Genomic DNA, 14085 nt, shown 5'->3' with positions numbered 1-14085 from the left:
TGATTTTGGGGCTTCTAAACTAAACCCCTTTTTTTGAATTTTCTTCTTACTTCTCTTTTCGTTTTTATTTTTATTTTTATTTTTATTTTTTGGTGTTTTTTTTAATTATTATTTTGTTGTTTTTTTATTTTTGTTTAGTAAAAATGCAGGAGAGAATTTGGGGAAACTTCCCTTTTGGGTTGATTCCTTGTTGCAAAGCTGTTTCTTGCACTCACGCATTTCTTTTCCTTTTGGGTGGCACCTGCTTCTTGCAACGGTTGCTTTGGATTGCACTTGTTTCAATTTTCCAAACAAAGAACAATTGTTAGTTTGAAAACGGTGGTTGGTTCGGTGGCCTTGATCGTTCCAATTGCTTGGTCCCGGCCTCATTTCTGTTGAGAAACTCCGCCATTGATTGGATTTACAAGCGACCCCCTTTCAAACTGATCAGACTCGCATTTCCGGATTTTGTGATGATTCGCCCGTGTAAGGCTTTGGTTCTTCCATCCCATTCCGCTTGGGGATTTTTAACTGAGGCAGACTCAGTGGGGATTCTTACTGGGGCAGACTCGTTGGGGATTTTTGTTGGGGATTTTTTTTTGTGTCTTTACTTTGAAGGCAATCAACATCATGATCAGTCGGGATTGGACTGATGCACCACTGAAGCGGGGTATTTTCTTCACTTCTTGCTAAATGGAGCTTTGTGAAACCGGTCCTACCACCTTTTCTTTCCAACACATTTTGGAATTTAGGGTTAAAACGAAAGGGATTCAAGGAAAGGTAAACAAAGAGCGGAGAAACGAATTTAAAAGATAAGCGTCCCTTTCGGGACAAGAAAGACTTATCTGAGGCACATGTTGACTTTAAATTGACATGACATGCTTTTTGGACTGGATGCCCGACCCTCATGAACTTGCATTTCCTCATGAACCAAAACGGATCTATGTTTCCAAACCAGGGAACCTTGCCCGAACTTTCTGAGGTGGAATCATTTTTTCGGCCGACAGCACCCTTTGCGGGTTTTCGCTAGTCGACCTCTCTTATTTCTCATCTCACTGTCACCTGATAGCACTCTTTGCGAGTTTTTACTAAACAAGCTCTCTCATTTTCGATTTCTCTACTCCTGTCGCCTCATGGTGCCCGAAGGTTTTCACCGTCAAGACTCTCTCATCTTATTTATCTCAGTTTTAGGATGCGTCAGCTTCCAACAATGATATTTCTTGGTTTCCCCCGCCTTTGGCAATTGATCCGAAGGACTTGCACTCGGGTTTTTTTTTTGGTAAAAGGATTGTGGATGAAATTACAACTTTGGAACCAATTGGTGGGCCCGTGGTCGAAACATTATAACATCTGCCCCAGTTTCAACTTCAGGGAAAATTGGATTTTTGTTTTGGTATGACTGAACCCCAGAGAGAGGCTGCCTACATATCCTTTCGGAATCAAGTCAGACGTAGTTCAGGCAAGTCAATTTTTATTTTTTTTTGTGTTTTGGTGCTTTTGGATTCCAAAGAGGGTAGCCAAAGAAATGTAACCGACTCAAAGGGTTTGTAGAAAGAGTTGATAGTGTTTGGGTAGCGGGAATAAAAAGCCTTCATCATCTCAAATGTGCCAAGACATCACCGAAGTAAACTCAGACATAGTACCTTTTGACTGCATCCGCATTCACAGCTGTTTCAGGATCATTTCCTTCAATATCACCCAGATATAACGCTCATCTTGGTAATATCTTCCTGATGCCTTTCCAATTAGGAGCAAATTTTCCTTTCGCTTCCTGGTGATGCGGAAGAATGCGCCTTAACACCAGTTGACCTACTTTGAAATTCCTGGGTCGCACCTTCTTGTTGTAAGCGCGGGCCATTCTTTGTTGGTACAACTGCCCGTGACAAACCGCAGCCATTCGTTTTTCGTCAATTAAGGTCAACTGCTCCAATCGAGTCTTAACCCACTCACTATCTTCAATCTCTCCTTCGACAATGGTCCGGAGCAAAGGAATTTCTACCTCTGCCGGTATCACAGCTTCTGTCCCATAAACCAACAAGTATGGGGTTACGCCTACTGATGTGCGCATTGTAGTGCGATATCCCAGCAAAGCAAAAGGTAATTGTTCATTCCACTGTCTGGAACTCTGGATTGTTTTTCTCAAGATATTCTTGATGTTTTTGTTTGCCGCTTCAACAGCACCATTGGCCTTGGGCCGATAAGGAGTGGAGTTCCTATGCATTATTTTGAACTGTTCGCATACATCCTCCATCAAATGACTATTCAGGTTTGCCGCATTATCTGTGATGATAGTTGCAGGAATACCAAAATGACAGATAAGATTTGAATGTACGAAATCCACCACGGCTTTCTTAGTGACCGATTTGAGAGTGACAGCTTCGACCCATTTTGTGAAGTAGTCGATAGCGACCAATATGAATCTGTGCCCATTTGAGGCTTTCGGCTCAATCGGACCAATGAAGTCCATACCCCAGGCGACGAAAGGCCACGGCGCCGACATAGGATGTAGCTCTGTTGGAGGTGCATGAATCAGATCTCCATGTACCTGGCACTGATGACATTTCCGGACGAAACTGAAACAGTCTTTCTCCATGGTTATCCAATAATACCCAGCTCGAAGGATTTTCTTCGCCAGGACATAACCGTTCATATGAGGTCCATACACTCCTACGTGTACTTCATGCATGATTTTTCCTGCTTCTTCGGCGTCAACACATCTTAACAAGTTGAGATCCGGGGTTCTTTAATACAATAGCTCGCCGCTCAAAAAGAATCCACTCGCATGCCGCCTAATAGTTCTCTTTTGATCTCCAGTAGCATGTTCGGGGTATTCTTATGTCTTCAAGAACCTCTTAACATCATGGTACCATGGCTGGGTACTTCGTCCTGCCTCGATTACATTACAGTAACCATGTCTTTCCCTGATTTGGATTTCCAAGGGATCGATGTGGGCATTGCCTGGGTAAGGTAACATTGAAGCTAAGGTGGCAAGTGCATCGGCTAGTTCATTGTGCACCGCGGGATATACCTGAACTCTATTGATTTGAATCGCTTGCTAAGATCCTCCACGTGCTGCCGGTAAGGAATAAGCTTGACGTCTTGAGTTTCCCATTCACCCTGGGCTTGTCGGATAATCAGATCAGAATCCCCCATAATTAACAAATCTTCAACATTTTGATCGATCTCCATATTCATGCCCATGACGCATGCTTCATATTCAGCTGTATTGTTCGTGCAAAATAAACGAAGCCTAGTTGTGGCCGGATAATGTTGACCAATGGGTGAGATCAAGATTGCCCCAATTCCTACACCTTTGGCGTTTACGACCCCATCAAAGAACATCTTCCAAGCATGAGCGTCTTCTGAGACTACTTCTATAGTGTTTATCTCTTCATCTGGAAAAATAAGTACTCAATGGTTGGTATTCCTCATCGACTGGGTTTTCAGCCAAGTGATTTGCCAATGCCTGGGCTTTTATCGTTGTGCGAGTGACATAGACTATGTCGAATTCAGTAAGCAAGATTTTTCACTTTGCTAATCTCCCAGTAGGCATTGGCTTCTGGAATATGCACTTCAAAGGATCCAACCTGGTTATAAGGTAAGTAGTATGAGCTTGGAGATAATGTCTCAATTTTTGAGCGACCCACGTCAAAGCACAACACGTTCTTTCTAGCAAAGTGTACTTGACCTCATAGCTGGTGAACTTCTTGCTTAAGTAATACACCGCTTGCTCTTTCTTTTCAGTTATGTCATGTTGTCCGAGGACACAACCGAAAGAATTTTCCAAGACTGTCAGATACAAGAACAGGGGTCTCTCTGGCTCTGGTGGGACCAAAACTGGAGGATTTGAAAGATATTCTTTGATCTTGTCAAAAGCCTCTTGACACTCAACCGTCCATTTGATTGCTGCATCTTTCCTCAATAGCTTGAATATGGGCTCACATGTGCTAGTCAGTTGGGCAATGAATCGACTGATATAGTTTAACCTGCCCAATAGACTCATCACATTTTTCTTCGTTCTTGGAGGAGGTAGGTCTCGAATAGATTTTATCTTTGTTGGATCTAACTTGATACCTCTCCTGCTTACTATGAAACCCAGAAGCTTGCCCGATGGGACTCCGAAGGCGCACTTAGCCGGATTCAGCTTCAGGTCGTACTTTCTCAGCCTCTCAAAAAATTTCCTCAAGTCTCGAACATGATCGTCCTGAGTCCTGGACTTGACTATCACGTCGTCTACATACACCTCTATCTCTTGATGCATCATATCATGAAAAATGGCAGTCATGGCTCTCATGTAAGTTACCCCGGCATTCTTTAAACCGAACGGCATAACCCGATAACAGTAAGTACCCCAAGGTGTAGTGAAGGCGGTTTTCTCGGCATCTTCTACATCCATCAATACCTGATGATATCCAGCGTAACAATCTACGAAGGATTGTATCTCATGTTTGGCACAGTTATCAACAAGGATGTGGATGTTGGGCAACGGGAAATTGTCTTTGGGACTTGCCCTATTCAAATCTCGATAATCTACACACACCCGAGTCTTCCCATCTTTCTTCGGTACCGGAACTACATTAGCCAACCACGTAGTATACTGGACTACCCGAATTACTCTTATTTTCAACTGCTTTGTGATTTCTTCTTTGATCTTATCACTGATATCAGTCTTGAACTTCCTCTGCTTCTATTGAACTGGAGGACAATCAGGGTAAATTGGCAATTTATGCACCACTAGATCAACACTTAATCCTGGCATGTCATCGTATGACCAAGCAAACACATCTTTAAATTCAAAGAGGAGTTGAATTATTGCATCTCGCGTTTTCCCATCTGTGTGAATGCTTATTTTGGTTTCTCGGATTTCTTCAGGAGTTCCCAAATTAACCGGTTCGGTGTCATTCAAATTCGGCTTAGGTTTATTCTCAAAGTGTTCCAATTCTCGATTTATTTCCCTAAAAGCCTCTTCTTCGTCATATTTCGGTTCTTGGTTCATTATTTCACAATTAAACAGCTCGTTTGGGTCTGGGCGTGAAGTCCGCAAGCATGTCATATTATTTAAAGTTGCATTATTATAACTGAAAGGAAAAGATAAAGGAAAAATAGCAAAAATCAGAAAGAATAAAGAAAAAATGATGAAATACTGATTTTATTCCTTGGAATTGGGAAGATAACAGGGTTTATATTTCAGGAATTTAAAATAGGAAACTAAAGAAAGACATCCGAGTTACACCCTGGGATAACTCGTGATGCAGGAAAGGTGGCAGGACAAGTCTACCCGGACTCCTGCCTGATTGGGAATGGTGTAGCCTTCCAATACTGCACCTTGGCATTGGGACCCATATACAGCACCTAGGCGGTGCTTGTGCCTTCTCCCAGCTAAACCATGTGAGTTTCGTAAAGCATTTCTCTCATTGCCCCACATATTTCTTCAATCTCTTCGGCCGTAAAGGCCTCGTCATCTTCTTCTTCAATGTACTTTGGTCTGACGAAAGTTTCGTATAAATGTGGCAATGGTCGAGGCAACTTCCATCCCTCATTTTTTCTCTTCTTTGCCCAATATTCATCTTTTGGGGTAGGTTGGAAGCCTATCCCAAAGAGTTTCTTAGTGGAAGGCAAGGTGATAGGTTCCGTTATTCCTTGCAGCGATTTTCCAAGCCCTTTTCCCGGTTTGAATGCCTGTCGGATCATTTCTTTAGCAACCATGATTGAAGCGTTGGACAAGAAAGGTTGGGGACAAGAGCTCCCTTCTTCATACTGCTCCACCAGCACAACTTCAAAAACCTGATAAACTGTGTGCTCACTCCCTTCTCTTGCTTCAAGACAAGGGATGGATGGGTCCCGATAAATAGACTGTTCGTCTTCTCCGTGGACCACAATTTCCTAATCTTTATCTTCAAACTTCACCATTTGGTGGAGAGTGGAGGGTACAGCCCCCGCAGCATGAATCCAAGGTCTTCCGAGGAGAAAATTGTAAGATGTGTCCATATCCAGTACCTGGAAAGTTACTTCGAAATCCACCGGCCCGATAGTCAATATCAGGTCTATTTCTCTAAGGGTGTCCCTCTTGATACCATCAAAAGCTCTTACACAGACATTATTGGGGCGAATCCTTCCGGTCCCAATTTCCATTCTTAGCAGCATGGAGAGCGGGCAAATGTCAACACCCGAACCCCCATCCAACATTACTCGCTTGACGTAGTAGTCTTCGCACTTGACTGTCAGATGTAAAGCCTTGTTGTGAGCTGCTCCCTTCGGAGGCAAATCGTTCTTGCTAAAGGAAACTTGATTAACCGCGAAGAACCTTTCCGTCATTCTTTCAAGTTGCTCAACTGAAGTCTCAGCCAGCACATGCGCTTCATTCAAGGTTTTGAGCAGGATCTTCTGATGTTCGGCGGACTTCATTAGCAAAGAAAGCATAGACACTTGTTCAGGGTATTTGCGCAACTGATCCACTACTTCATAGTCAGGCATATTTATCTTTTGGAAAAAAGCCTCTGCCTCTTCAATGCTTACAGGCTTTTTGGGTGGGACGCTCTTCCGTGTGGCATTGTTCACTTCTTGAATGTCTGAATATTTTCCAACAAAAGTATTTTCTGGAAGTTCCCCCGTGATTTCTTTGCCTTGGTATGTAACCAATGTTTGTTGATAATTCCACGATACTTTAGACGGGTCTATCACTGGCTTCTGTGGCACGCATCTGATAACCACTGGCTCATTCAGCCAAGGCGGTTTAATCATCCCCCGACCACATAGGCCCCTTTTTACACGTACATCGGTATTGCCCTTTTTATTTCGAATCTCTGTGGCTTCTCTGATCGACCTCGTGGAATATAGAGAACTTCATTCTCCAAAGGCAACATCGTCTCCGTTTTTGTCCTTGCCTTCTTTTCGAGTTCAGTCTTGACGGTGTCAGTCTTTTTTTCCCCTTTCTCTTGCTTCGGGGCTGTTTTAGGCTTTCTCTCTGCGTTGACAATGGCGATTATAGCTTTCAAGGCAGGATCAAACTCCTTGTCCTCACAGATCATCCCAATCAACGACCCATTATTGTGAGCGGGCAATGGATTGTTGGTCACATTTGGGACCTCCTTGTCCCTTAATACTAATCCCTGTCCTATTAAGTTCTCTACCACCCTTCTTAAAGTCCAACAATCATTGGTATCATGCCCTTCTGCTCCCGAATGATAAGTACACCTGACACCGGATTTGTAAGCAGGTGATGCTGGATTATGCCTTGTCTGAGGGACTGGTTGCAGGAAACCCATCTGGACTAGTTTTGGGAATAGGGTAGAATACGGTTCACCAATGGGTGTGAAAGTTTGTCTTCTGGGTGGTTCTTGAGGACAGAAGTTATTTTGGGGTAGTTGTGGATTATAGTGGTTTCGGTAAGGAGGCTGATTTCTGGGAGGTGGAGCTTGGTTCCGTTTGGCTTGTTGTGGTGGCAGGACATAAGGCTGAGTATTCATGACTATGTAGGGTTGAGGAGCATAGGCCACATTTTGGTGGGGGTAGTAATGTTGCGGGTTTTTTCCTGGAAAACGGGCCTGGGATTACTATATTCTCTTGCTTCTGACGCCGCCATGGACGTCTCTTCCTTTTTCTTCCCTCTTGTCATTCCTCCGGTCCCGCCTTGGACGGCTTGGGAGGTTGCCCTTATGGCTGCCTGACTCAAGATTCTACCCGTTTTCAAACCATTCTCTACCATTTCCCCGATCTTAATCACTTCTGCGAAAGGCTTTCCTATGGCCGACATCATGTTTTGGAAGTAATCTGATTCTTGAGCCTGGAGGAATGTAGTGACCATTTCTATTTCATCCATGGGAGGTTTTACCCTTGATGCTTGCTCGCGCCATTTAATAGCATATTCTCTGAAGCTTTCTGAGGGTTTCTTCTTCAAGTTTGACAAAGAATTCCTGTCTGGCGCGATGTCAATATTATACTGAAACTGCCTTACAAAATCTCTAGCAAGATCGTCCCAAATGTGCCGTCGAGATATGTCCTGATCCATATACCATTCTGAGGCTATCCCCACCAAGCTTTCTCTGAAGTATGCTATCAATAATTATTCTTTGCCGCCAGCCCCACGCAATTGGTTGCAATACCTTTTGAGGTGAGCAATGGGATCTCCATGCCCATCATATTTCTCAAACTTCGGTGTTTTGAACCCTACGGGTAGGTTCACGTGAGGGAACATGCACAGATCAGTATAGGAAACACTCTTCTACCCGCTTAAACCTTGCATATTTTTTAAACTATGCTCGAGGCTCCTCATTCTTTTTGCCATTTCATCTTGTTCAAGAGCTTTGGGATTTTGGTCTTGCCCAGGCGTAAGCTCGTATTGAGGCTGCTGAGGGTGAGTGCTGGTGGTAAACCTAGTTGGTTCCAGCGAGAAGGATGGTGCTTGAAATGTGAATGAGGAAGAGTCAAAATTAGGCCTGTGTGTAGCGGGTTGTGCCACAATTGGACAGGGCGGTGCAGTGAATATGTTTGTAGCCACATCTGTCGTTGACATCCGGAGATAAGAATCAGATGGTGATCCAGCGGAGTGGGTTGAAATGGTAGGGTACCCGAATGGGGTAGTTGGATAACTTATGGGGACGTTGGAAGTCCCACTTGTCCTAGAGAACAACTTGGGGAATCCAGGGATTACACTCGGCGGCTCTTTTCCATTGTTCCAGTCATCCAACATTTCAAACATGCGAAGCCGTAAGATTCTGTTTTCTTCAGCAGTTGCTGATTCGGAAGTTGGGATGGCCGAGATTGAACTCTCTTCGGAGACAGGAATTGTTGGCAAAGGAATTTCTGAAGACATCTCTACACTTCCCTTTGATCTCGTGAAGTAAGTGTGAATACTTCCTCTCGACTTAGTGACGGGCAGCTGAACACTTCCTTTCGACCTCGTAAAGTATGTATGTGAGGCCAGATCTCCACCAAACCAAACCACCTTTCTAAAAACCTGGTCTTAGCAGTAAGCAAATGGTTAGTTTGAAACAAATAGCAGACAGGTAATCTCATGTTGGGGTGTGATGCACCTATACAGTTAAGTGAATTTCAACATGTTTGCATCGATGACATGCGTCATTCCGACTTCTCTTTATGCTCCCCTTTATTTTATTATTATTATTTTTTTTAATTAATTTTTTTTTATTATTTGAAGTTAAAAACGTGACCGGATCCGATGAGGATTGCCTACGTATCACGATGCCGCGTGAATCAGATCATTACCTAGTTCAAGACAAACAAGTGTAAAAATAAAGAAACATTTTTTTTTATTACTAAAACAATCTATTACAAACTAACATTTTTGAAAAAGGGAGAATAACAGACTCGAAATAAATACAAACTCAACAACTACTGATACACCCGGATGCGAAAAGACAAACAAAAGACGCCAAGACGGAAAATACAGACTCGACCTATAAATACATTAAAGTTTTAAGAATTGCCACCCGCGGGGCATCGTTCGGCCTCGCCGTGGGCTTAGGTGCGAGGTCCCTTTCAAGTTGTTCCAGCTCATACATGGTCTGCTTGACATAAATCATCACTGCCAAGAAAAAGGTAATGTGGGTCATATCTTCGCATCACAGACACCTCCTAATGATGGCATGGGCAATGGTCTTAATCTTATCCTTGGTTTGCCTCTTTTCTATGAGTAGGCGCTCTATTTGATCATTACGGGCCTTCAAAACCCGAGAATCCTGGAGATGTTGATTCTGCCACTGCTGAATTTCTACTTCCATTTGGGCCAGTAAATCATAGCAACATCTATTTTCAGCTTCAAAGGTTCGGGCTTGTTTAAACGCTCTATCCTCAAGAGTGGCCACCTTTCTCTTCAAATTGGCAATGGTTTGCTTATGGTCCCTTTTCAACTGCTGCAGGTACCGGTTGCGCTCTTATGTTCTTTTTTCCCAGTGTGTCTCGAGTCCTGTTATGGTGTTCTCAAGATTCTCCGACTCACTCCGGCACTCATCAATTTCCATTTTTAAACCTTTTATCAGTCGCTCATCCGACCGGCTCCTTTGTTGGTTGTCAGCGGCTATCCTTATCTGCTGGATTTGGGCCCTGAGCGTCTCGTTTTCCTGGGTCAACCTGTTCTTTTCTCCCAGATCAGTAGCAACTTGCAAGTTGTGCTCATATTTTAGACCTTCAATTTGTTGTTTCAGCTTGCTGATTTCAAACCGATAGCCTTTTTCTTTTGCTAACCAATCCCATTGCTCCTGTGATGACTCGGCAAAATTCAGGATATGGGGTCTTTTAGCCAGCCTTTTATGCTCAAGTTCTCTTCTGTACCACACAAGGTACCCTGGTGCTACTTCACCTTTGGCCCGATCCTGCACGCAAGTATCTGCTTTTAAACATTGGCATTCATTCCAGATCTGGCGGACTTTTGCTTCAGAAAATTGTCCGTCAGGGCTAATCTCAATTGCTTGAGCACTAAGATCTTCCTCGTGTGGCACTATCTGGCATCTCCCGAGTTGTCTCAGAACCCGATAGGGCGCGTAAGGCTGAATGCTCTTAAGTCCCATCAATAGAAAGTGGGTCCTAGCGGTCGGCATATATATGACCTCATCAACAGGCAACCATCCCAGTGTCCATTGTATTTGGCTGGCGGTGAGGGTTCGAAAGAATGACGTCCATGCCGTAACTCCTTCGGGTAGACTGACCCCTTGATTCTCATGTAAAACTCTTCTATGCAAGTCTTCTTCGAGGAACCATAACTCAAAAGCTCGGAACGGTGGCAGAGATGTTCAGTCATCCATATTTGTAGCAGCAAATTACACCCCTCGAAAAAATTCCCTCTGGCTTTGCAGGCTGTGAGAGCTCGAAAGATATCAGATACTACCATAGGCGCGAGAGTGCTTTCGTTCTGAGTGAACAAAGTACTGATGACCCCGGAATTTTCAGATCAATGTTTCCGTCTTTCCTCGAAAACACCAAAAGGCCCAAAAATGTTATCATGAAAACCACTCGTCTATGCTCATCCCACTTCTGACGGTTACCTTTGCTGCATAGCTTGTTAACCGGATTGTTGAATCCTCTTACATGACCATATCTGTCATATATGAAGCGCGGACTACAAAAACCTGCGGCCAAATCTGGGTTATGGACCGTCCTGGGTATCTTTAATGAATCTAGAAACCGATGCACAGTGACAGCTCTTGGGACAACCAGGTATTTTTGCCTTAATGGGACTTCAGCATTTCCGATGTACCCGGCTATTTCCTCCAGAGTCGGGGTGAGTTCAAAATCGGAGAAGTGGAAGACATTGTGTGCCGGGTCCCAGTAGGTGACCAAAGCTCTTATGATATCTCCCCGAGGCTGGATTTCCAATAAACCCGTGAGACCTTTCAGATATTTCTTGACCTCATCTTGCCCTTTAACACCTAGATCATTCCACCATAGCCGCAACTTGACAGGGATTTTAGTCATTATCGAAAAGCGTTCATTTTGCATTGTGTCCTGCACATTTATTAAGATGATTTAAACAAAAAATGATTTGACTCGAAAAATGGTTTGACTATTTTTTTTTTGAAAAGGAGAGATTCGTTTTTCGAACACGGCCTTTCAGCACTTCGGGGATGAAGATTTTAAGGTTGTGCGGGTTAATCGACCCAAATTCTAAAGGATGATCGACAGTGGCCGTTTATGCAAAGTAAGCCTTCCGTCGTCCCTTTCAGGAACATTTGGCTATTTTTTTGACCAAAACAGTCACTTGATTTATTTATGACTCTTTTTTTCAGAGTAGTGACCCGACATGGGGAACACGGCCTCACAGAGCCTCGGGGACGAGGATCCTAAGGCCATTGGGCAATTTGGTCAAAATTTAAAATGACCAAAAATGGCTGTTTATGTTAGCCTTCCGGCGTCCCTTTCGGGAACATTCGGCTATTCTTGCCAAAAACGGCATCACCCGACTCATTTATGATGAAATTAAAATTCTAACATTTTGGCTATTTTTGAAAAAGGGGAGGTTGGACCCGATGAGGGTTGCCTACGTATCTCACACCTTGTGAGAATCAAACCGGCGTAGTTCAGGCCGATCAGGCGTAGAGGAAATAAACTAACTCTTTTTTTTGAATAAAATACTTACAAAGAAAAGGAGAAAATATTTTTGGATTTCGATTTTTTTTTTATTTGTTTTTTTTTATAATTATTTTTTGAAAAGAGACGACGACTAAAGAAATATTTTTTTCTTTGAATTTTAACTTCTTTTCACTCTTTTTTTTTTGAAATTTCGAAAAATCTTCTAAGGAAGTATTTGGACTATTAGTCTGAATTTATGAAAGAGATACTACAAAAGAAAAAAAAAATTGGATTTTGAGAGTGATTTAAAGGAAATATTTTTTTGTATTATATATGTTTTTTTTAATAAATCAAACTAAAAGACAAATTTTGTTTTCATTTCGGCGAGGTTTTGACACTACTTAAACATTGATTTTATTTTTTTTAAAATAAGTAGTTATCTCCCTACACTGCTATTTTCTTTTCTTCTTTAAATTTTTTTTTTTGATTTCAGAAACCGGTCAGCATGCAGATCTGATGCAAATAAATGCGCAAAACAAATGGGATGCAGCAGGATGGTCTTTTCATTTCGGGTTGCTTGTCCTAGACGGACCCAACCCCTGTGTTGAGTCCCCTATGTCAAATGCAACATGATGCAAATAAGCGTTCCTACTAGGGATCCGGCATGAGGTTTTGTTATACTAGGTTTATCCTGGGTATATGTTCTAGACTGTGTACCCGAGCAGACAACTCGAGTCGAGGAGGGGGCTACGTACCGGGGACCCGCGAGATCGTCCGGCTTTGTAACTTGTCAGGCCTCTTTCTTATTTCAGGGTATGACACTAACAGAATAGGGAGTCTTGACCAGCAAGCTCCTCCCCGGAGGTAAGAAGAGAAGGGTTTCGGCACGGTTTATATACAGTTCAGATAATATCAAAGCGGTAAAAGACAACATTTAGCACGTTATGTCCAAACATGTAATAAAGATCAGATAATAAAGCCAAATATAACAATTATTCTAAGCTCGAATTCTTGAACCCTGAACCAGAGATTCTGGGTTCGTTTCCCAAGCAGAGTCGCCAGAGCTGTCACACCTCTTTTTTGCGCGCCTACCCCGAAGGATAAATGCGTGAGGGAGTTTTTCCAATTTAAGTGACAATATTCGAAATGAGATTATTTATTTAAGTCAGAGTCGCCACTTGGGAAAGGTTTGGCTTTTGGTGTCCCAAGTCACCGGTTTATCTTGAATCCCAAATCGAGGAAATTTTTGACTTTCCAATGAAGTCTGCGAACCAGAAATTCTAAGTAAGGAATTCTGTTGACCCGAGGGAAGGTGTTAGGCACCCTCGAGTCCCGTGGTTCTAGCACGGTCGTTTAAATTGTTATAATGGCTAAATATCTGATTTTAACATGTTATAACTTGTGTGCTTTTATTAAGTTTAAACCGCTTGTATTATTATTTGTCTTTTCTGGAATTGCAACGTTGTGAAAATGCATCTCGGACCACGACGCAATCAATGCGCCCGTGGTTGTTAATACATTCAGACTCCGTTGAGATTTGGATTTGGGTCACATAAATGCGCACCCGAATTTAAGAAGGTAATTTAATTAAATCACGCCTGAAGAGTCTAACGCGTTATTATCTTTGGGGAAGGCAGTGAAATTCACAAAACAGTCCATCCCAAGAAATCTAAATATTTATTATGACCAATTATTGAGGGCCCCGCGATTTGCATTTTTTATTTGGCGAGGCTCGTCTCATTTTTGTTCTTTAAGGATAAAACCTAACAGTGGCTACATTTCTCTATTATGTTCGTCTCTAAAAATGAAAGAGGAAAATATACGCTAATTAGATTACATGCTTGGCCGGCACCGGCCTCTTATTAATTATTAGATTACAAAGGATATTAACAGAAAATTGTACTTGAATTTGTAAGGCGGGGGGATTATTTCGTGCCTTATTCTATAATTGAACATTACCAAATGGAAACGAAATTACAAATAAAATGTGGAATTGACAAACTCTATTGTTGAAACAAACAAATTATTCTTTAACTAATTTAGGCTCCACATTATTAGACGAATTGAAACATTGGAACTAAT

General features: G+C 42.5%; 1 protein-coding gene across 1 annotated transcript; it reads right to left on the bottom strand.

Annotated features, from left to right (window-relative positions):
• Nucleotides 1–1690: 1690 nt before the first annotated feature.
• On the bottom strand, nt 1691–2200 carry LOC138874962 (uncharacterized). The gene is made up of 2 exons (XM_070153762.1): nt 1868–2200; nt 1691–1750 (listed from the first exon to the last, which is right to left on the bottom strand). Exons 1-2 carry the CDS (start codon nt 2198–2200, stop codon nt 1691–1693), a joined length of 393 nt encoding a protein of 130 aa, XP_070009863.1.
• Between the last annotated feature and the right edge of the window lie 11885 nt (nt 2201–14085).

This window comes from Nicotiana sylvestris, chromosome 8 (assembly GCF_000393655.2).
Source record: "Nicotiana sylvestris chromosome 8, ASM39365v2, whole genome shotgun sequence".
Taxonomy (NCBI): domain Eukaryota; kingdom Viridiplantae; phylum Streptophyta; class Magnoliopsida; order Solanales; family Solanaceae; genus Nicotiana; species Nicotiana sylvestris.
Note: the sequence above shows the minus strand (reverse complement) of the source record. Positions and strands in the feature narration are given on the sequence as shown.